This window comes from Sebastes fasciatus, chromosome 15, assembly GCF_043250625.1.
Source record: "Sebastes fasciatus isolate fSebFas1 chromosome 15, fSebFas1.pri, whole genome shotgun sequence".
Taxonomy (NCBI): Eukaryota; Metazoa; Chordata; class Actinopteri; order Perciformes; family Sebastidae; genus Sebastes; species Sebastes fasciatus.
The window spans coordinates 16,373,150-16,394,201 of record NC_133809.1 but is presented as its reverse complement, the minus strand read 5'-3'; the positions used below and the strand labels follow the sequence as shown (position 1 = coordinate 16,394,201).

At 39.7% G+C, this 21,052-nt stretch overlaps 1 protein-coding gene across 2 annotated transcripts; it reads right to left on the bottom strand.

Moving 5' to 3' along the window:
* Positions 1-1,160: 1,160 nt before the first annotated feature.
* Positions 1,161-19,068, bottom strand: grhl1 (grainyhead-like transcription factor 1). Of its 2 annotated transcripts, none has more exons than XM_074660960.1 (16): positions 18,899-19,068; positions 15,922-16,111; positions 14,916-14,989; positions 13,980-14,113; positions 13,655-13,890; positions 13,052-13,134; positions 12,591-12,744; positions 12,380-12,491; positions 12,199-12,293; positions 9,745-9,988; positions 8,126-8,253; positions 5,965-5,996; positions 5,663-5,748; positions 4,064-4,149; positions 3,503-3,567; positions 1,161-2,572 (listed from the first exon to the last, which is right to left on the bottom strand). In XM_074660960.1, exons 1-16 carry the CDS (start codon positions 18,916-18,918, stop codon positions 2,458-2,460), a joined length of 1,854 nt encoding a protein of 617 aa, XP_074517061.1. In that variant the 5' UTR covers positions 18,919-19,068; the 3' UTR covers positions 1,161-2,457. The 2 variants fall into 2 exon arrangements, with proteins under 2 accessions (XP_074517061.1, XP_074517062.1); XM_074660961.1 differs by having other exon boundaries at positions 5,965-5,993.
* Positions 19,069-21,052: the final 1,984 nt, after the last annotated feature.

Genomic DNA, 21,052 nt, shown 5'->3' with positions numbered 1-21,052 from the left:
AAAGAGAGACAGACCAGATGGCCCCTTGCACTAAAAGGCAACGGGGCAGCATGGCAACGTTGGCGTGGCCAGTTGGTTAAATAATAACTAAATGAGTCCTCTGAGGCCTTTCTGTACCTGCACACCTGAAGCTTTAGAGAGTGTCATGTGTGCAATAGGTAGGCTATAGGCGGCGACATCATGAGTCCAACATGTGACAGTTAGTCGACAGTTTATTTTTTATATTATATATATATTTAATATATTTTTTAATATTTATATACAGTTATTAGACAGTTAATAAACACATAGCCAACTTGTGCCTGTCACATTTTAACTGTCACTTCTAAAAGTAAGAGCAATGTGATTTATCAACCTTGTCATACCATTTAGGCATTTACTATATTATGTTCAATGTATGTATGTGTGTATATATGTATATATTTTTATGTATGCGTATGTATATATATTTTATCATTATTTTTTGTTTGTTTTGAGGATGGGAACTAAATAAAGATGCTAAAATCCATGGACTGTCCACTTAGACAGTTATGGCTGTGGTGTGTCTCTGAACAGATGACTGTTCTGTATGATTGCACTTGATAAAAGGAAATAAAAAAAATAAAAAATTATATGGAATAGCCTGTTCACTATAGCGGCTCTGTGAGGTTATATTTGCTGTGCTTTGAGCTAAATGCAAACATCAGCATGCAGACACACCACCAGAGTCATAAGGATGTCTGTATGAACATTTTATGGCAATCCATCTAATAGTAATGATTGACTGTAGAACGGTGTAATGTAATGTGGCTAAAATAACAAATACTACTTTAACCAAAGGGTGTATGCAGGAATTTGTGGCCAGCAGGTTTCCGACAGAGCACCAGGCTATCCTATCATGCCTGTTTCCTGTGCATAGGGTTAGGGTTGATGCCCAGACATCTGTTCTTGTGGGCAGACACAAAAAACACTGGCATATGCACAATTCATCTCTGCTACAGCTCAACACATCAACCAGACTATTATTTAATTAAACCATTTCATATTCATAGGTTACAAGTCTGGTTGTAAAATGGACAGTCTGTACAGGCTATATGTATGAAAAGGAATCGAATAGGTCGAACAGCAGGCTTACGACAGAACACCAGGTAGAAAAAGTCTCCGACAACCAAAACAGAAGCTACTGGAGAGCCTTTATTGGGCACTTTGTGCATCAAATCCTTTACACAAAAAAAAACATGTAAATAACTTTTTTACCCTTGACATGTAATGTTAGAATAACTTCATATAAAAAGGAAAAAAAAACATTATATTAATAAGAATAATAAAAATTTGGATATATATGGTAATAAAAAAAAAAAACAATGACCCACATCCATCTCTTAATAAATATATACACAATAAGTACTGAGATACAAAAGGAGGGATCATAAAGATCCGTTATTTCAGTGGATATATACAAAAATATTTCCATTTAAAAAAAAAAAAAAAGTTTTATCAGATAATATGTATATCATGTATATGTATATAGCCTGCTGTAGTTATGGCAATAGAGGAGTTTTTTTTTCTAAATATGTCTGAACCTAAATATCATATTGCACTTCCAAAGCAGCCTGCGTGGACCGTACTAGACATTCATTGACCTATTTCATCAACATTAAGAAAACTACTCTACAGGGGAAGGGTAGCTGCGTTTTAACAGTATTATCAATATATTTAGTGATTATTTAATACTTACAAAGAGGCCATTATTTATATTGATCTGATGAAACCACATATTTAAAACTCATTTCATTCACAAACAACATGTATCCTATGCTAAAAAAAAAAAACATTTACATTATTCTACCCTAATTGTATGATGGTTGAAGAGAGTTTTACACACTAAATACTGCCATGTTGTTTAGTATTAATACGCAGAACCACTGGGGCTCCATCAAAAGATTTGCTGTCTTCATTTTGTGCGTGAAATACCCAACTTTACAGATTGTAATCATCAGTGCTATGGCTTTAGGAAGGGAAAGACGAGCCGTTTCTCCTCATAAAAAGAAACACTGCTGCTTGCATAGCGTGAGGTATAGCAGCACCACAAATGCTCTGCACAAACATTTACAAAAGTAGGCACTATTATCTGAGGTGCAACTTAATGAATACAAAATAAAGGCGTCACAACAATCAAGCCTGTCCTCACTTGTTGATTAGTATGCACAAAAAAAAGTTTTTTTTAAATTAATCAAAATGTATAACTTACATATCTAATCAACATTGCGGTCTATTAAGAGCTATGGCTTTTCTTTTCTTTTAAATACCTCTTGTGGGACTTTTAAAATCAGTTTGACATTAATACAGCACAACAGACGACATGATATAAGTCCACAATCACTGCATAGCTAGACGTGTAAACCACTACTCCTGACGGCTCCGTTTTATTCGTCCTCCATCCCTCTGGTCTGGGTGATGTCACCTACTCTTGTCCAATCAGATTTCAGTGAGGGTGAGTTTGTACATGCCGCCCATCTCCTCCATGGTGATCTGGAAGGTGTCTTCGTTGGAGTAGTGTTTGATGATGTTGTCATCCATGTGGACTAGGATCCTATTATAAGACAGATATGGGTGTCAGTGACCTGTTTATTTCATCTAAATGCCAAAAAAAATCCGTTAAAGGTCCCATTTTGTAAAAAGTGAGATTTTCATGTCTTTTTTATTATAAAGCGGGCTTGAATGCTATATAAATACTGTGAAAGTTATCACTCGATCCATGGAGAAATACACACAGAAAACTGTAAGAAACTGTGCTTTTGAAACATTAGCATTAGGATTTCTGTAATTTTGTGATGTCACAAATCTACAATATATATAGTTTTGAACGTAAACACTCTAAATGTGTCCCAGTTTATTTCCGGTTGCGGAGTATGTTAATGACATCAGCTAAAGTAAGTATTGGTAACTTCTTTAACACTAGACCATGGGAAAAAGTTGAATCATACACTTCTAGGGACTTTTACTTTGGAAAAATGTTTTGATTTTGAAGTAAAATATATCAGTCATTGTCAGGAATTATTTATTATTTTCCAGCAACCCAAAAAATCGAAGAATAAAAACATTTCCCTCATAAATTTGTGGTATTTTCCTTTAATTTATAAGGGACATGCAATGTTTTATACTTCTGGTGAATATAATCCAATCAATGATATTTCCATATATGTATTAGTCCCTTTGTTAACACCTTATTTTGAAAACCGGACGTAGTCACATGTGTATACTTACGCTAATTTCGCCAAGTCTCTAGTAAATAAAAGTGGTAACTTCCTTCTACCTCCACATAGACTCAAATGAAGCAAATATATAGATTCTGGCATTAAAAAAATCGATTTCAAAATTTTAAAAAAATAAAAAAATATTGCGATACATAAGTGAATTGATTTTTTTCCCACTCCTAATATACATTTGATTATTTGTTAAAGTCAGGTTTGGTCCTTCACAAATTTCAGACATAGTGTAGTGCAGTATTGCTAAAACTCACCCTTTCTTGCACTTCTTATAGACTTTTCCAACCTTGTCCAAAGGTAATTCGTACTTCTCTGAAATCTGGTTAAAACACAAATAAATCAATGTTAAATTATTGAAAGAAACATAGAAGTTTGAACACTTGTTATAGCTCATCAACTCCACTGTTGGTTCTCCATAATCACTGTACATGACCCTTGAGCCCTAAAGTAACCTGCCTCCTTATATTCTTCTATTACTCTTTGCAGTTTACACACCCTTTTCCCACAGTCTCCTCTCCCCAGGACGCCTCCACTTCCTCTTTAACACAACTTTTTCTCCCATCCCTCCCCTCCATTACCGACTTTATCGTCCCACTGTGTCCCTTTTTAATCCACACACACCCCTTCTCTCTTTCTCAATTGTACTCATTCCTCCCTGTATTATTCCTGGGTCCCATCACAGCTTATTTAAACCTGCCATAGTTGCTTGAACACACAGAGAGAACTTGGTCTCAATGCACGGAACGAGACCACCAAACAGAAACATGAAGTGCAATACCATTCACTACCGGTGCAATGAACTGGGGACTACTTACAGCTTCCACCAGGCCTTTCAGCGTGGGATTCTTCAGCATGAGGGCATCAAACACCTCCTCCGTCTCCTTGCGCACGTACAGCAGGACTGTGTGGTGAAAAGAGAAAGTAGAGACGGGATGGCGTCAAAGCAAATCGCGTATGCTCGTGGGTCGGACACAAAAAAAACAAACACCAAATCTGGCCTCAGACAAAAGTCACTGGCAGGCGTGAAGCGTGCATTTGCGTAAGTCTGACTGCTGGTTTTGTTCATTTGTGTGGGTTTGTGGCTTTACTGCATCCCTGTCTCGATTTCGAAGCAGCAAAGCTCAAGCATATGTTTAATCTATTAGTAAATTTGAAGATGTACTATAAAACGTCGCAGGATATTTTACATAAACACCCCTCTCTGCCAGACTTCATCCAGACTCAAAGAAATGGCGCTGGGCCCAGACAAAGCATACTCATCATACATGGACAGACCCACCTCTCATTCACAACCCTCTCAAATTAGATCTCGCTCTAAATAGATTTTCTCTTATTGTTTCGCAGGAGCTTGTTTGTTTCATAATACTACAGTACATATAGGCCACAGTTCGTTGTGGTCTGGAGCTGCCGCGGATAACTTTGTTTCACCGACGTCATTTCAAGGAGGCTGTTCAGCAGCACGCTGGCAGATTGGCAGTCCTCTCTTTCGCTCAAACATCAACATGATTCCTTCCAAACCATCGCACGACTGCCAATTTTCTAACTGGAAAACAAATGACAGCTGTCGTGGAAAGATTATAAAAACTTCACCTAATCATTCAACTGGATTTAGTCTGATTTAAAGACAATTTAAGGTGACAAATTGGCTTCATTTTGGATTCATAACACCTACATCAGAGGTCGTGTCTACTTAAGACGACCAAAGACTGATTTTAGATTTGGAGATTGTTCAGTTGAATGACTTTTAGAGGCCCGAGGAGGTGAAAGTATGCAGTACTTCACAAAAAAGCAAAAATTAGAGAATAAAATATACATTGTTTTGTGCAACAGGAGCATCTGGTGACGCCTTGACACCTCACTATGGTTCACTGATTGGTTTGGTCTGCATTTGATCAGGTCAATCTGTAGATGCTTTCCAGACTAAAATCCTGCGGCACAAACGCATCTTGCAAGATCTAGTCTGGCTTTGTGCAGCTGTTGACTAATATGCAGGTGTAAAGCAAAGCCCAAAACTTTCCCCTTCTGGATATAATAATCTTAAAGCCTTTATTTACATATTTTATGACTGGAATAAGCTTGCTGTGTGCCTATGAATAGGATATAGGGTAAAGGGCATAGACTTGTTTGCATGCATGAGTGTGTGCACGTAGTTATCAGTGGTATTTTGTTGGGTCAGTGGAGGCCTCGGACTCGTGTGTCTGTTTTGAATGACCTGGAATAATCACATGGCCCAGAGAGTGTGTGTGTGTGTGTGTGTGTGTGTGTGTGTGTGTGTGTGTGTGTGTGTGTGTGTGTGGTTGCCTTCCGGGGGCGACCACAGCAACACATTTTAACACATTGATTTGTCCCCTGAGAAGAGCATAACTCACCCGATCAGCACGTGAACAGTCAACACATTAAACACACACAAGTACCTTTCTTTGGTTCCTCTCCTCTCGCCATCTTGTTTGGAGGCGAACCGAACTCATCATCACTGAAGGGTAATCTCTTCATGCCCGAGCTGCAGGGGACACACACACACACACACAAATCATAGGTTAACAACCAGCTAACAGGCTGTAAAACTCACATGTATGCACACAAAGACCCCACAGGCATTTCCTAGAAACAACAGATGTAGCTCTGTATTTCTTTTTACTGGGAAGGTGCCAAAGGTTGTCTCGGTTCACTTTAAAAGCGGGTGTGAAAAGAGCAAGTATGAAATCAGTGAGCTCACCTGTCTTCTGCATCTTCTGTCGGGAAAGGCTGCTGTGGAAACAGAGACAGGGATTGTAACTTATATGGAAGGTAAAGACTAAAAAACAACCAACTATATATAGTATCATGACTTTGAATTGGGAAATTTAAATTGGGTACCCAATATTTAAGGCAAAAACTGACATTAAGATGCAGTTAAATATGATTTTAACATATATCCTGCAATGCATGTTTAAAATTTACTACTTTACAACTGCTGCAGTACTAACCGGCTTAATCCGTCAGCCAGGTCAAAAGTAAAATCAACAGCTAAGTCCAAACTTTTTCCTATGTTGACCCATTTATTCTTCCTTTATCATTGTGAACTGAGCCTGCTCAACCCAAACCAGCTACTCAGCTGTGTAGTTATAATATGTGGAGCAAAGCTAGTAGCTAGTAGTTGCTATGGCATCATCTTTTTAGGTATTTGGCAAAGTTTTTATTTAAAAAAATACAGTTATGGTGCAGGTACACTGCAGTAATAAGATGTAAGTTGCTAGGTGTAGGCTGTGTTCTGTTATACCGTAAATACCGTGCATGAAACCCCTTCAACCAATTCATTATTTTAAACCTGCAGTAGGCAGAATATATTCGACATCATTGGGCAAAAATACCATAATAACCTTCCAGCATATTGTAATTTAAGTGTTCTGAGAGAAAACTAGGCTTCTGCACCTCCTCATGGCTCTGTTTTCAGGCTTTAAAACATCTTGTAGTGCACTGTTCAGCTGTAAAATGAGAACGTTTGCTCCAGCTGGTGGGCGGTGCTTGGTATTTCCTCAACAGATCTCAACCTGGCTGCCGGGTCACAAACTTTCGCATTTTACAGTTAAACAGTGCACTACAAGATGATCCTGAAAACATTTAAGTCCAGAAATAGACATTACAGTAACAGAATATTGATTTATATTTGATCACCGCTGCCTAGTTTGACCGCTTGATCGGAGTTCACGAGTGATTGACAGCTGCTCAGAGACAACAGGCTCCAGCTCGGCTCTGATTGATTGTTTTCCTCCGGTCTTTGAAATCCTGCAGATGCCGATAGGAGCACCGGAGGACACCGGAGGACACCGGAGGACACCGGAGGACACAGAGGAACATGTTTGTTTTTTCAGATTACCTGTCTCATGCCCTACTGTCAGGATATAGTGACCGTTTTTTTTTTTAAATAACCTTTTTTAATCACATTTGCTCCATTTCTACCCACTGCTGCTTTAAATAATGCATCAAAAATATGTTGCTGCCTTTTTTTTAATTCTTGGAAAGCTGCTGTTTTATTGGAGTCTTTTTGCTCTGCGGATGTATTGATCGCAGGCGTTGCTGTTAATAGAATTCTATACTGAGCGGGAACCCAGAGTTTATCAGAAACTGATAGCAGTTCAGTCAGGTTCAATGTCATCGGCTACACCAAAAATAACCTCCTGTCCCTCCCTCGGCCTCGCTGGTAGCAAAGTAAACTCAGTTAGAGTGAGAGAAAGGGAGAAAGAGTACTTTACTCATCTCATAATGTGACCAGCAGGGGGCACTCAAAGGTCATAAGTAGTCATTTTCACTCTAAATAAAGCAGCTACATGTCAAAGAAAACATGAAATAAGCTGCTGTGTGCAGGCCATGTGTACATGCAAGCACAATTGATGTGTTCATTCTGACTGGAAGAAGCAAAGCTCAGAGTCCAGTCACAGAGAAGATAAAAACCTGACAAACTGCATGCATGCTTAAAAGTGGGTCCGCTAAAGTCTGCCACATCTACACATCATTAACAAAACTGCAGTCCTCTCTCCCTTTTTAAATCTACCTCTTTATTTTCCTCTGAGCAAGTTGGCAGTACAGGTAGTATCTTCTGAAACCCCCGGTTTGTTTTGAGTCATTGGTAAATGATTCATCCTCTGAGTAAGCAGCCTGAAATAAAGCCATCGGTACGTAGGACTCCTATCAGAGTTCAAAACCAGAACTCACTGTTCCTGCCAACTAGCAAGCGAGCAGATCACTTTGACCCAGCTGGTTGATGAGTGGTTGAAAGCAGAAAGGAAAACAGACCATGTAAGATGCTACACATTGTTACGCAACTGTAGCAAAACAACATGTTCATGCCAAGAAAGGGCATTGTTGATCCGAGTTTTGTGTCTGTGATTGGCACTCACGTGGCGCTGGAAGGTAGAGAAGTGGAGGTCAGGAATGAAAAGGACAGGCTGGGTCTCGTGGTCGTTCATCATCTTGAAGATGGTCACATCATTGCGTTTCTGGAGGATGGGAACTTTGACATCCACATCTGGGAGGAAAAGACACAACAGGGAACAGTTTAGTCCATTAAGTATCTATTCATGCGGGAGGACATCTTCAAAGTCTTTAAAGGGGACCTTTTATGCTTTTGTGCTTTTAACCTTTCCTTTAGTGTGTTATATAGTTTTATGTGCATGTAAAATGTCTGCAAAGTTACAAAGCCCAAAGTCCAGGCCAAAGGGAATTACTCTCCCCCACAGAAACACTGCTCCTGAACTGCCTGAAACGCCTCGCTTGAGGTCCCGCCTTTTTTTCCGTAACGTGATGATGTCACAATTATTTGCATAACGAGTGGGGGGTATGAGAAAAGTAGAGCGTTTTTTGAAGGTTAAAGCATATAAACATGTTCTAGTAGAAACCCCAAATAGATGTATGCACCTGAAAATAAGCATAATAGGTCCTTGTTATGGCCACTTGGGGGCAGCACAACATTGATATAGTATCACCTTATAAGGTTGTTACAGCAAAAAGTTGGCAAACACAGAGCAACCTGCACGTCTGGGCACATGTAAGCCCAATATTCACGCTATTTTTAGCTGAGTTTTGGTTTCTAGTAACTCCTGAGGGAAATATCTGACTCTTTAGCTGCTAAATGCTTCACTATGTTCACTAGCAAGTCGCTAATTTTGCCTTTGTTGCAAGTGTTGTGGGTGGGTTCATCACTACGAGCGTCCACTTTCACATTACACAGGCATTAATTTCACCCATTGTTAATATAAAAATATTGACTACTGCAGCTTTAAGCCAAAGAAAAGATCATCTTATGACACTGATATAGGTGATGTGGGGTGAGAAAGAGGCCAAGTGTAGTATTTTTTTCATCTGTAAAGAAGTGTAACCGGTTGTATTAGTACATCAAATAATCTAGATCAAATAACAGTAGTTTTAGTGAGGCAGATAAGCTGAAATATTCATAACAATTGTGCATTTTGCGATAAAAGCAACAGATGTAGGTTTACATGTTATGAAAAGATATAGATATCGGGGTACTGCAAATTTGGAGAAGATAAAAAAAAGATAAATGCACTGATGGAAAGCTGAAGATCTTGCCGTTCTCTAGATTGTACAGCTTCTATTGGTTGTCATTCTATCATGAAGGCAAGAGGGTGAAGTGTGACCCTGTAGTGACCTTCATGCTCCTTTTATTTGGTTTTCACGATTTTATCAGGTTCTAAAAAAGCACCTTTAAAAAATATAGAGGAAAAAAAGGATGTCTGTGATCTTCTGACATCTGATCTAATCAGCTTGAACACACCTTGGAAATCATCAAGAGTCTTTAAATCAGTTTTCTGCAACATTTAGGAAGCACCTACAGTATTTGCCACGGCCCCCAGGGGCCAAATCTGCAGCGCCCCGATATCTATATCTTTTCATAACATGTAAATCTGTGCCAAATTTGTTGATTTTATCGTAAAATGCACAAATGCACAATGCTCGTGCTTGTTATACAAATTAAAGTACTCCTGTATAAGTGACTCACAGGCCAGGCCGGGGTTGAGCTCGGCGACCTTCCCTTTCCTGCGGGACTGCTTCCTCTCCTCATCACGGATCTTCCTCTCGGCTCCCTTGTCGCAGAAGACTTTGATCTGGCAGAAGGCGCGGTGGATGGGCTTGTTGCTGCGGTTGTTGTAGCTGTAGGTGTCGATCTGCAGGTTCAGAGGGAGACCCTTCACGCCCTTCTGGGAGGAGAAGTCGGTGCTCAGACAGTTGACGGAGATGAAGATCTGAGGAGGGGAGGAAGGAGGAACAGTTGTGTTTAAAGCACAGAGAAAATCTTCATCTGTACAGAGTTGGAGAAACAAACATAAAAACATCTACTTCTGTCTGAAACACTGAAGGCCTTTCTGCAGTTCAGTCCTCAGACTCCACTCAATGTTCTGTGTTGCCCTCTACTGGCCAACTCCACTAATCACATATTCTTTTTAACGTGGAGATGCTCCTTTGTCCTCCTGGTGCTTGTATTGAAAACAGGTTATCATTGTGTCAACAAAACACATGTTTGGAAGCACCTAACAGAGAGGAACCAAGGGGAATTCAATATAAATATTATTAAAAGGTAGAAAAAAAGGTACCTTTGTGAATGTATTTGTGTATTCATGTATTTTAGTTATAGTAACCGGACTTTATCATGAAGCTGTTGAATGTGTAATTTCATTTATGTCTTTCTGTGGAATAAAATCCCTTTACATGTAAATAGACTGTATTATAGTTTTATTTCTCACATTTTTCTGCTGTGTTTATTTGTATAAATAGTATGACCGTATTTTCTACAACCTTGAAGTGTTCTATGATAATATTCACAATAATTATCATTAAAGATTTGTATATTTTTAAATGCAATTTTTCTTGTATTTTGAGTTTCTGGCAACGTTATACTGAGCAGAAAATAGAAATCTTCATAGTCATAACATCAGTAAACTGCCCCAGAGCAGGTAAACATAAGGGAGGGGCTGTCTTTTTTAAACACACCGCAAATACGTATGCTGCAGAGCAATCACCCCGGGGGCAAACCACACACACACACACAGACATCTTCATCGGTTATCCAACATCGCATTGATGAGATGCTCAAACAACGCGGCAGGGTGGTGCTTCCAAAAACACACATGAACACACAAGGATGAACATCCTATGGACACAGGCCTCGAGTCATGAGACAGTTAGACCCACATCCTGGTGTGTGTGTGTGTGTGTGTCTTTATTTAAGTTGTAGCCTACAGAGAGAAAGATGGTGAAGATGAGCCGTGGCGCCATGTTGTCTGTTCGTCTGTTTAGCTTGTCAGTCGTCCTCCATCTCAGGCTGACAGTGGATCAGTGCCAGAGAGCGCTGACATGAGGGTCAACAACAAATGAAAAATGGAAGTGGAAGAGAGGACAGGAGCTCCTCCTTTCAACCACCTCTCCTACCCGTTGAGCAGGATTTGTATTTGTTAACGGTCCGATCCGGTCCTCGCCCCCCCTGCTGAGTTTCCTCATTCCTGCACTCTTTGTTGCACCTGTCTGACGTGCAGAAATACCTTAACACGCCGCATCACAATAGGGGTGACAGGCAGGTTAAACGAGTCAAGAAAACTCACGCCTTCATGTCTCTACGCAACAAGACTAAAACACACCATGTGACGGCATCCTCGCTCTTCTATTTAGACTTCTATTCTCTAACGACAGTTTTGTCGGATCACTACGAACAAAGCCGCTGATAATCACCGACAAAGAGGCGTCAACACCTGAAACCTTTAAGTGTGTTGATGTGAAAAGTTCAACACTCATATTGAGAGTTCAAGACAAGGAAGTACATGGAAACACACTGTTCTCATATGAATGATGTTAGAAGCAGCCTTGTGATTGGAAGATGGTGTCAATCAGTTAGAGAGGCGAAGTCACGCCCCTTCCCCCCTATGGGACCTTATTTCGGAAAAAATATGAACAGTAGTCGAATATTTTTTTGATCCCGTATGAGTTGCACCATGAATCACACGTAGGGTTTTTTACGGTAACGACCGTAACGTTACATACTTTTTCCGAAATAACGTTTTGCAAATCGCATACATACTTTTTCCTTTTACTTTTACTGCAGCTGCCCTTACAAAGTACGTACTGTTGCATGCAATATGCATACAATTGGGACATACTAATTTGTCATAACATTGTGCCCTTGACCTTTGACCCTCTTATATTTGCAGAGGATTATTAGGGGTCAGAATAGCCAGAAAAGCATGCTGGCTTGTATACTGCAAAATGCGACCAGATGTACTGTAGTAGGACATCCTGGTATTCTTTAGGCATACTGTATTTGACATACTATGTATTGGGACACGTTTTTCTGGCATACTAAATAGCATGGTAGTACAGAAGGTCCCATGGTAGTCCACCAGAAGTGGCGGTACTTCGCCTCTCTATCTGTGAAGCTGTGTGTGAGTCTCCCTTATTGTCTTACTTTGGCCTCCTCATTGGTGTCCCAGGTGAAGGAAATGGCGTTGTAGGAAATCTCCTCAATGTTGCCAATGGTGTTGAAGCTCTCCTTGTAGTCAGCTGTGACAATAAAACAAGAGTTTGGTGACTAATAGCAAAAGAGTGAGGAGGACAGCTGAGCCAACCACAAAAAAACTTTATCTTACCAATGTCCAGACACCTCTGTTTGGCAGTGTGCTGTCTGGAGTGCCAGTACTTCCAGTGCTTCAGCTGATCATCTCTGCACTTCTCCTCTCCAAACACCACCATCACTACACTCTGGCAATGGATGAACACACACAGAATATGTTATAATGATAATTTAGCATGTGATTTGTGCCAATAATCCTATGTTGTTGCTTGTTTTTTCTTTCTTACCCTGACTTTGGTGATGGGTTGCTGTATTCCTTTGTTGTCGGCCTCCCTGAGAGTGATCGGGTAAAACTGGCCCTTGTTGAGGTACGTCATCGTCCCGTCACCTGTCTTCTGACGCAGAGACTTGGACGCCTCGAGAGTGTACTCAAAGTTATTCCTGAAGTAGCAGCAGAATAAAGTAAATGTGATGAAAATGCACAACTTTTTGTAAAAACTGGATAGTAAATAGCATCCAAATGCATAATGGTGCACATTTTGTTTATCCAGCTAAATCGTGACCTCAAAATCAGTGTGCGGGGTGCCAGATAACGCCGCCCGTGTGTGCAGACTCTCGTCTTTCACACGGAGGGGAGTCTGGTGTCTCCCCTGTGACTGCCATGAATGAGGCCATGAATGAGGCCATTCTGCGGGGTTGTGTTAAAAAGCTGAATGGTGGACGGTGGGCAGGCGGCAGCGCGACTTACCCCGGCATGGTGTTAAAGTGAGTGTAGTCCTCAGGCGTCATGGAGGACATACGTAACTGGAGATCCCCTGGGAAGGAAAACACCTGCAGCGCACAAAGAAAACAGATAGATAGAGTGTGAAGTGAGGCTCAGCAACTAGAGGATATTAAACAGCTACTTCCAATAATTAATAAATGGATCTCTTTCTTCCATCACTTATATGTAGATTTTATTAATCTGTTCTTCCTCTTCATCCCCATTTCTTTCAGTTCAAATGGCTCTTCCCTCACCCCCTCCTGTACAGGGGTTTTGTTAGGTTACTCTATTCTAAGGTAATTCCCCTCCAGGTTAAATAGAAAAAGAGGAGAGAGAAAGGGCTTTGGCTATTGTAGGAGAAAAGTACAGCACTTTATTGTGTTGGTGAGACAATGGGATAATAACACACTGGCCGCTATTTTGGCATGTTCAAATAAAACCAGGGAAGGCTGAGCCCACCGCTGGCTCCATGGGATCAGGTGAATATCCTATTGTGTGATGGGAGAGATCTGAGAGGAGAGGAGAGGGGGGGGCGGTTGTAGGGAGAGCATTAGCGGGGTTTAGAAAGAGGGGGATCGAAACACACACCTCATGGGAACCGTCCTTGTAGCTCTCGGAGAAGGTGGAGTCGGGGGGCGTGCGGGACTGGGTGTTTGGGCTGAACTGGACCCCGTTGTGGGTGAGCTGGCGGTCAAAGACGCCCATGTGGCCGTCGGTTTCGGCACAGTTGTTTGGCACGGTCACCGAGAAGCCGTGGGTGGGCACCTCGGTCTTGACTGGCGGGTAGTTTGGCACGGCGGCGATGGAAACGGTGACTGTCGTGTCTGAGTGGACAGAAAATCAGCAAACTGATAATCAGGTTTTCTGTTTTTAAGCTGCTCGTGTCTGTTTCTGTTGTTGAATGTGAACAGACCTGGTGAGGGGAAATGGGACCTCTTGTCCTGGGCCAGCTGAAGAATATTGAAGGGCCCCTTGAGGACCTGGATCCGGCTCTCCATACCGCCCTCCTGAAGCTGAGCTATGGAGTGTCCGGCCTGGATCTGGTGTCTGCAACGAAGAAAAACAGCACATATATAGTATTTAAAGTGTTATATGAAATATTGTGAAACCAAAACTCATATTCTCATTTATTCAGTAGTTTTTACTCATACTTGTACTTATTTTTAGTTGTTGTTTTACTGGTTTTAACTTTTACTTTTGTGTTTTTTTCCTGTTTTGTATGTGTTCATTTGTGTTTTAAATTTGATGTTTTCACTGCTGTGCAACCAATGTATTTATTACCCTTAGATAACCAAGACGTACACATTAATCTTGGATTTAGATACTACATTTTGTTTAAAAGGACAGCTCTCTCAAATTTATTTCTTTTATCCTCCTTTGAGGTTTTTAAGCTTTATCTGTTATTTTTATGACACGTATGACTGTTTTATTAATTATTTTTGTGTCACTTGGTCGTGTGATTGTCTGACTGTGAATGTTTTTTTTTACTCTCTCGAAAAATTAATTTTGATCTCAGTGAGATCACCTGATGAAATAATGTTGTGTTTTAACTTTACGAGCAAATCTAGTGGATTAGACTCCTAAATTGTGTTCAAGTTACAAAAACAAAGTTGTTTTTCTTCCTGAAAAGACGTTGTGGAGAAACAAGGTTCTCCTCCACAGATGTGTGTAAACAAATTTTAATTAATGAGGCTGCTATCTCGTATATATGCAAACGTGCACACAAAATTCAGAGAATGTGAAGGAGCTCGAATCTCTCCGTTCCCTCCATGCCGTGGTTCCCCTCAGCTTTCCGTGCTCTTAATTTTTTTTAAAGGGGGGCTGGTATTAGGAGAGGGCTGTTGCTTACCTTTTGTTGGGATCCACATCACAGACCAGGGATTCTGGCTTGCTCTGGGTTATTGTTCTCTTGTCCCTGGGCACCTGTATGGGAGGGTAAACACAGCCGCTCAGCATCTGACCACATCACATCCAACAAGCCGGGTCATCCTGCTGTCTATAGATCAGTTACACATGACATAAACGCTGCCTCACAGATGTTGCCTCATGGTCGGATGTCAGTGTGGAGAAAGCTCATTTAGGTAAAGCCTGTAAGGATTTGGTAGCTGACACAAAAAGATTTTGCCCTTTTGATTGTTTCCAGATCCACCGCGAATTCATGACGAAAGAGCTCAGAAAGTTGGAGAATAGGGCTGTGTATTGGCAAGAATCTGGCAATATCATACGTATGATGATACACGGGTAACGATTCAATATATTGCAATACTTCAAGCAAGGCGATATATTGCATTTTTTCAAATTTAATTATAGGAAAACTGTATAAAGAACAGCCAGAAATACACTATTTAGAAAAGGCAAAAATAACACATTTATATTGCAAGCAAAAGAATGCATGTTTTTTTGTCCCAAACTGCATGTGATTATCATAAAGTGTCTGTAAAGGGGAGACTCGTGGGTACCCATAGAACCCATTTTCATTCACATATCTGGTGGTCAGAGGTCAAGGGACCCCTTTGAAAATGGCCATGCCAGTTTTTCCTCGCCAAAATTTGGAGCATTTTTTACCCTCCTACACAAAAAGCTATAGTATGACATGTTTGTTACCGATGGATTCCTCAGGTTTTATAGTGTCATATGATGCCATCTTCACTCTACCTTTAAAACTGAGCTGCTTCAACCTCCGAAAGATCGAATAGCGGCCGTGCCTGACGGCGGGCCATCAGATTTTTAAGAGGTTAATTAAAAATCTATAGGATTTTGTAGAATCGATACAGTATCGCAAAACATAATATATCGCGATACTCAAGTGTATCGATATTTTCTTACACCCGTAATTCCTACGGTTTTCCTATTACCTTGTAGTAGTCGTAGAGCAGACCGAGAGCTGCGGCGCTGTCCTCGTCTCCGTTTATGCTCATCATGGCCTTGGTGGCTGCCGTCAGCGGGTTCTCCAGAAAGGATTTCCAGGCTTCATCTTCTGTGGTGAAGGAGCGACGCTGGCCTCCATAGCCCGGCTCGTTCTGGAGAACCAGGACCGCACGCTTACTGCGAGGAGACAGAGTTTCATAAGTTAAACATGTATGAACCAATTATTAGAGATGTTAAAGGTCTTATCGATAACATTTTAAACTAGACCAATCATTAAAAAAAATATATACATCTACAGAGCCTTTAGAAAAGTGCCGAATAAAAGTATGGCTTTTCCTGAAAAAAAATATTATGATTGATGACTTTTTGGCGGGTCCAAAATTAATGTTTTGTTTATCTCTGTGGAAGATATCTGACGTTTGGCTCCCACTTCTAACAAGGTTTGTGAGCCAATAGTAAGACGACGTTGGTATCACGTAGCATCTCTGGGTCGTCATTTATGGTGCCTTCAAATGGGGTCGTGTTTACCGTGTTCACGAGAAGAGTCCGTATGTCCGAGTTCACAAGTTGTGACGTGTTTGTTGACGTTGTCAGAAATGGCGGAGGCCATGGAAATTAATGTATTGTAATTTTAAACGTATATTGTTGTTCTTCGTAATTTACAATATGTCTGAGGAAAATGTTGATATTCCCAACGGCATAATATTTCTCCTCTGTCATTATGCATTTGCATTTCCTGCATTATGTTACCCACTTGCTAGCTTGCTAAATTGTTAGCCTCTGTGGCTTCTAGACGCCGAACAGTAACATTAATATTGTTGTTGCTTATCAGCGGTGTTCTCACGACTTAACCACTTGAACGCCAAGCATATCGTGTACACGACTTCCCGTGTTGTAAACATGAGCTCATGAGTTTCATTTGAAGGCACCATTAGTGTGGAAAAAGCGGATAAATGGTTGAGACTGACGGTGAGTGCCTGGCAACGACTTGTTGTGAAGTGAATGCAATGAAACAAAGGAGGGATAATGCGACATCTAGTGGCTGAATGTTATAAATTGCACCTTTAATGCTTTCTTTCCATGCATTTAAAAGTCTATCACATGATCTTTCAGTTGTCAATGACTGAAGGCATTACTTGAGGTACGGACTGTACGCATGTTTAAACGAGCAGGATTAATTAATATTCTCCTCACTTGACTTCATACGAGCTCACAAAGCCAAGACCTGCAATCACAACTTGGTTCAGAACAGACAAACAGGTTATAAGAGCGAGAGATCGACCGAGTAGGTGTTCTCTATCTGCAAGACCTGTTGTTCGAGCTTTTCAACGATTGTGCAACAAATCTCTTCCATCGAACCGAGCGAGCGTGGCTCTACAGGCTCGTCCGGTGTGACGACTCTGGTTCGGGAGCTTCTCATTGGCTGAGAAGCTGACCGCAAGTGACGCAGCTGACCCGGCCACATTCCAGCGCCAGTTTTAGTGTGTTAGTGTTTGTGAATCACGAGTTTTTAATTCAAAGTCTTTCTCCTCCTCTTCCTCTTCCAATCGCGTGGTGCCTTTAGAGTCATTGCTTTGTAAACAGAACTGAGTTGTACCAATAAGAACCCACCAGCTTGTGCTTCTATGTGCTTGTTATAATGGTCTTAATGTGTTAATTTAAGCTCCTTGAACTCAGGTTAACACCTTACATTACATCATAACAAGTGCAGTTTCAATAAGTGAGAAACATTTCAACACTGAACTCATTTACAGTAACTTGTAATGTTTGCTCATCTTACATTAAGTTAGACTTGTTAAGCCGACGACACGATTACAACAAAGTTATTAAAGTTTCATCTAGATCATTAGCTTTTCTATGCAGACTAAATCCTTTCTGCTTGAATTTGTAAGCAATTATGAGAAAGTGTAAACGGACTGGCTCAGTTTCCATGTCGAGTATCTACAACAAATACAGCTTACTTTTTCCTCTCAATGGTCCGAGCAAAGTGATAATTAGTAATCCTATATCTAATTGTTCTATTCATAAAGGGGCAACCTGATAAGATCCAGTATTTACTGGCAATAAAACTCTAAGGTAATCCATTAACAAAACAACAACAAAGTTTCAGAGAAAATTATAGATTTGCAGCATGAATTCACTTTTAATGTACAAGAGCATTAAAAAGCACTTTTAGATAAGTTTGCATGTATAGTCTCTAATTTTTGACACAAAAACATTAAGAGTAAAATCCATTAAATCCTCATATGGCCCCTGTGCTTGTCAGGCTTACTGTCTGTGTTAGTAAAGTCGAGCCAACGCCTAGCAGGTGTTCAGTTTCACTCCCCTCAAAAACTCTCCTTGTCATTGCCCTCAAAAAACAAAACATACAGAATATAGCCTATATAAGCATGAAAAATATTCATCTTTTTGATCTTACATGATTATAAAACCATCTGCAGAGTTTCTTTATAGCTGACAGCTCCTCCGCTGCAGGTCCGTGTTTATCCGTTGAACAAACATTATTAAGACTATCCACATAACTGTTAGAGCTTAAAGCAAAATCAAACACTAAACCGCCCCATTGCTATCACGGGACTGTTTTTCTTATTCTAGCAGAGAGAGGCGCTTCTGCTCGCACGACAGGTGGAGGGAGATACACCTGTACAGGCTGCAACATGACAGGTGAACTAGAAAAACGGTTACATCATGGGAAACTAGGAGATACAATCCAAGTCAAGTCTTAAAGTGAACTTTAAGAAAGAAAAAAAACAGAGAGAGCTATGATAAATAAAAAATAATAAATATAGGCTATGAGAAATAGAATATGAGGCTGCAGGTCAGAAGTGGACCACAGCTTTTAAAATCCACCTGTGCCACAAAAAAAGCATAAAAGTCTCCAAATAAAGTATTTAGAGTTAGTATTACAAGCTTATAGTGTGTGGTGCTCGCAGTGCCTGTGAGGGGAGAGTCAGGACAACTTACTTGTCATGCTCCTGTGACATCTCGGTCGGTCGAACTGGACTTTCTAGTTGGTACTGAAAATCCGATCCGTCTTCTTTACCTGTGGTAGAAACTCCTGGATGAGGGCCGCGGCAACAAACAAGGTGTCCTCTACTGAGAGAAACGGGTTTTGTCGGCTTTTCTCGCTTTTTTGGGGCAATGCAGAGAAATTAAGGCCGGTTTTACCTGTGACAGGCGCGCGGATTGGATTACAGGTGGACGGGTGGGCGTGGCCTCGCTGTCAATTAGCCGGCTGTGATTGGCTCTCCTGGTGGAACCTACCTGAGCTGCTGTGGAGGGACTCAGGGCTGAGAGACAGAGGAGGGGCAGGGTAGCTCAACAGCTGTGATTTTATCAGAGGAAAAGGGAAAGAAATATGTGTTCAAATACTTTATTTATTTATTTTTTAAAAGTGATTAAAGGTAAAAAAAAAAAAAAGGTGATTAAAAGACAAAAATGATAAAACACTGGAGGATTATGATTGAATCACACATTTTTTTGGGGCACTGCTGCATTATCAGTGGCGGAGGGGAACTTAGATCTTTTACTTCAGTAAAAGTATTAATACCACAGTGTAAAAATACTCTGTTACAAGTAAAAGTACTGCATTCAACATTCTACTTAAGTAAAAGTATAAAAGTAGAAGTACTCATTATGCAGAGCATGCATTTCATAAAATAAATGTAATTAAATAATAATAACAATAACAATGAAAGACAGGGATTTCAAAATGAATACATAGGTAAATAGATAAATGGAATTATATAAATCTAAATTAAATTAAATGAATAGGTAAATACCTTAAAATAATATATACATATATGTATATATGTAATAAAAAATAACATAAATAATAACAATAATAATTATATATTATACAAATATATATTTTATATATATATATATATATATAATGAGTTGGCTACTTTTACTTTTGGTACTTTACATATATTTTGATGCTAAACGTAAAATGTTGAATGCAGTACTTTTACTTGTAACAGAGTGTTTTTACAATGGGAATTTTACTACTTTTAATGAGGTAAAAGATCGGAGTACTTCTTCCACCATTCCATCACTGGATTATAATTATTGATGCATTCATGTGTTCATCACAAATGTTGCAGCTGGTAACGGTGGAGCTAATTTCAACTACTTTATATAATAATAATAATAATAATAATAATAATAATAATAATAATAACTTTATTTATATAGCACTTTTCAAAAACAAGTTACACAGTGCTTTACAACGACATAAAAAGCAACACAAATTAACAGGTAATAATAAATAAAAATAGAGTTGATACAGCAAAAATGACAAGCAATGTATGAAATACTAAAACACAGCAACAAGTAGAATAACAGAAGAAGAATAACCGACAAGAGAAAACAATTTTGAAAAAGTGCGTTTTTTAAAGAGATTTGAAAGACAACATGCATATACTGCTGGGAAGCTTACCCTATAATAATACACCATAATTATTAGTTGATTAATAATCTAAATCTGTAAAGTAAATAATGTTGTCAAATGAATGTAGTGGAGTAAAAAGTACAATATTGGATTCCAAAATGTAGTGCAATACTAGCATAAAATGGAAATACTCATGTAAAGTACCTCCAAATTGTACATAAGTACAGTACTTGAGTAAATAGCACCACTGAGCATTATGGGCAGTACTGTATGTGTAAGAATACTTTGTGTTCAGTAATATGTATGTATGGAATGATGACTGATGAAATGTTATTTGAGTCCTGTCGTCCAACGGGAATCAAACTTTAAAAAAATGGTGATAAAAAACAATTTTTAATGTAAGTTAACATGAGGCTAAAATGGACTCAGCTTATAATGACATAGACAAAGAAGTTCAACATCATTAGTTGGGTGCCCACATTAACATTAAAACAGGTTTTACCTGCTGTGGCCATTAAGAAATCCCTCTCTAACAGGTTTCCAATATAAAAGATGCGGGCAAAACCCACAGGGCATGTCCTAACTTCAGTAGTCTGACTTAGACAAATCAAGAGAGTATCTTCTATAGTTTCAGTCTTTTTAGTACAAAATTCAGAGACAGACTTTGAAAAATTGTGTACCAATCCTTTAACGTCATGGCCAATACTGAGTCTGCTTAAAAACGT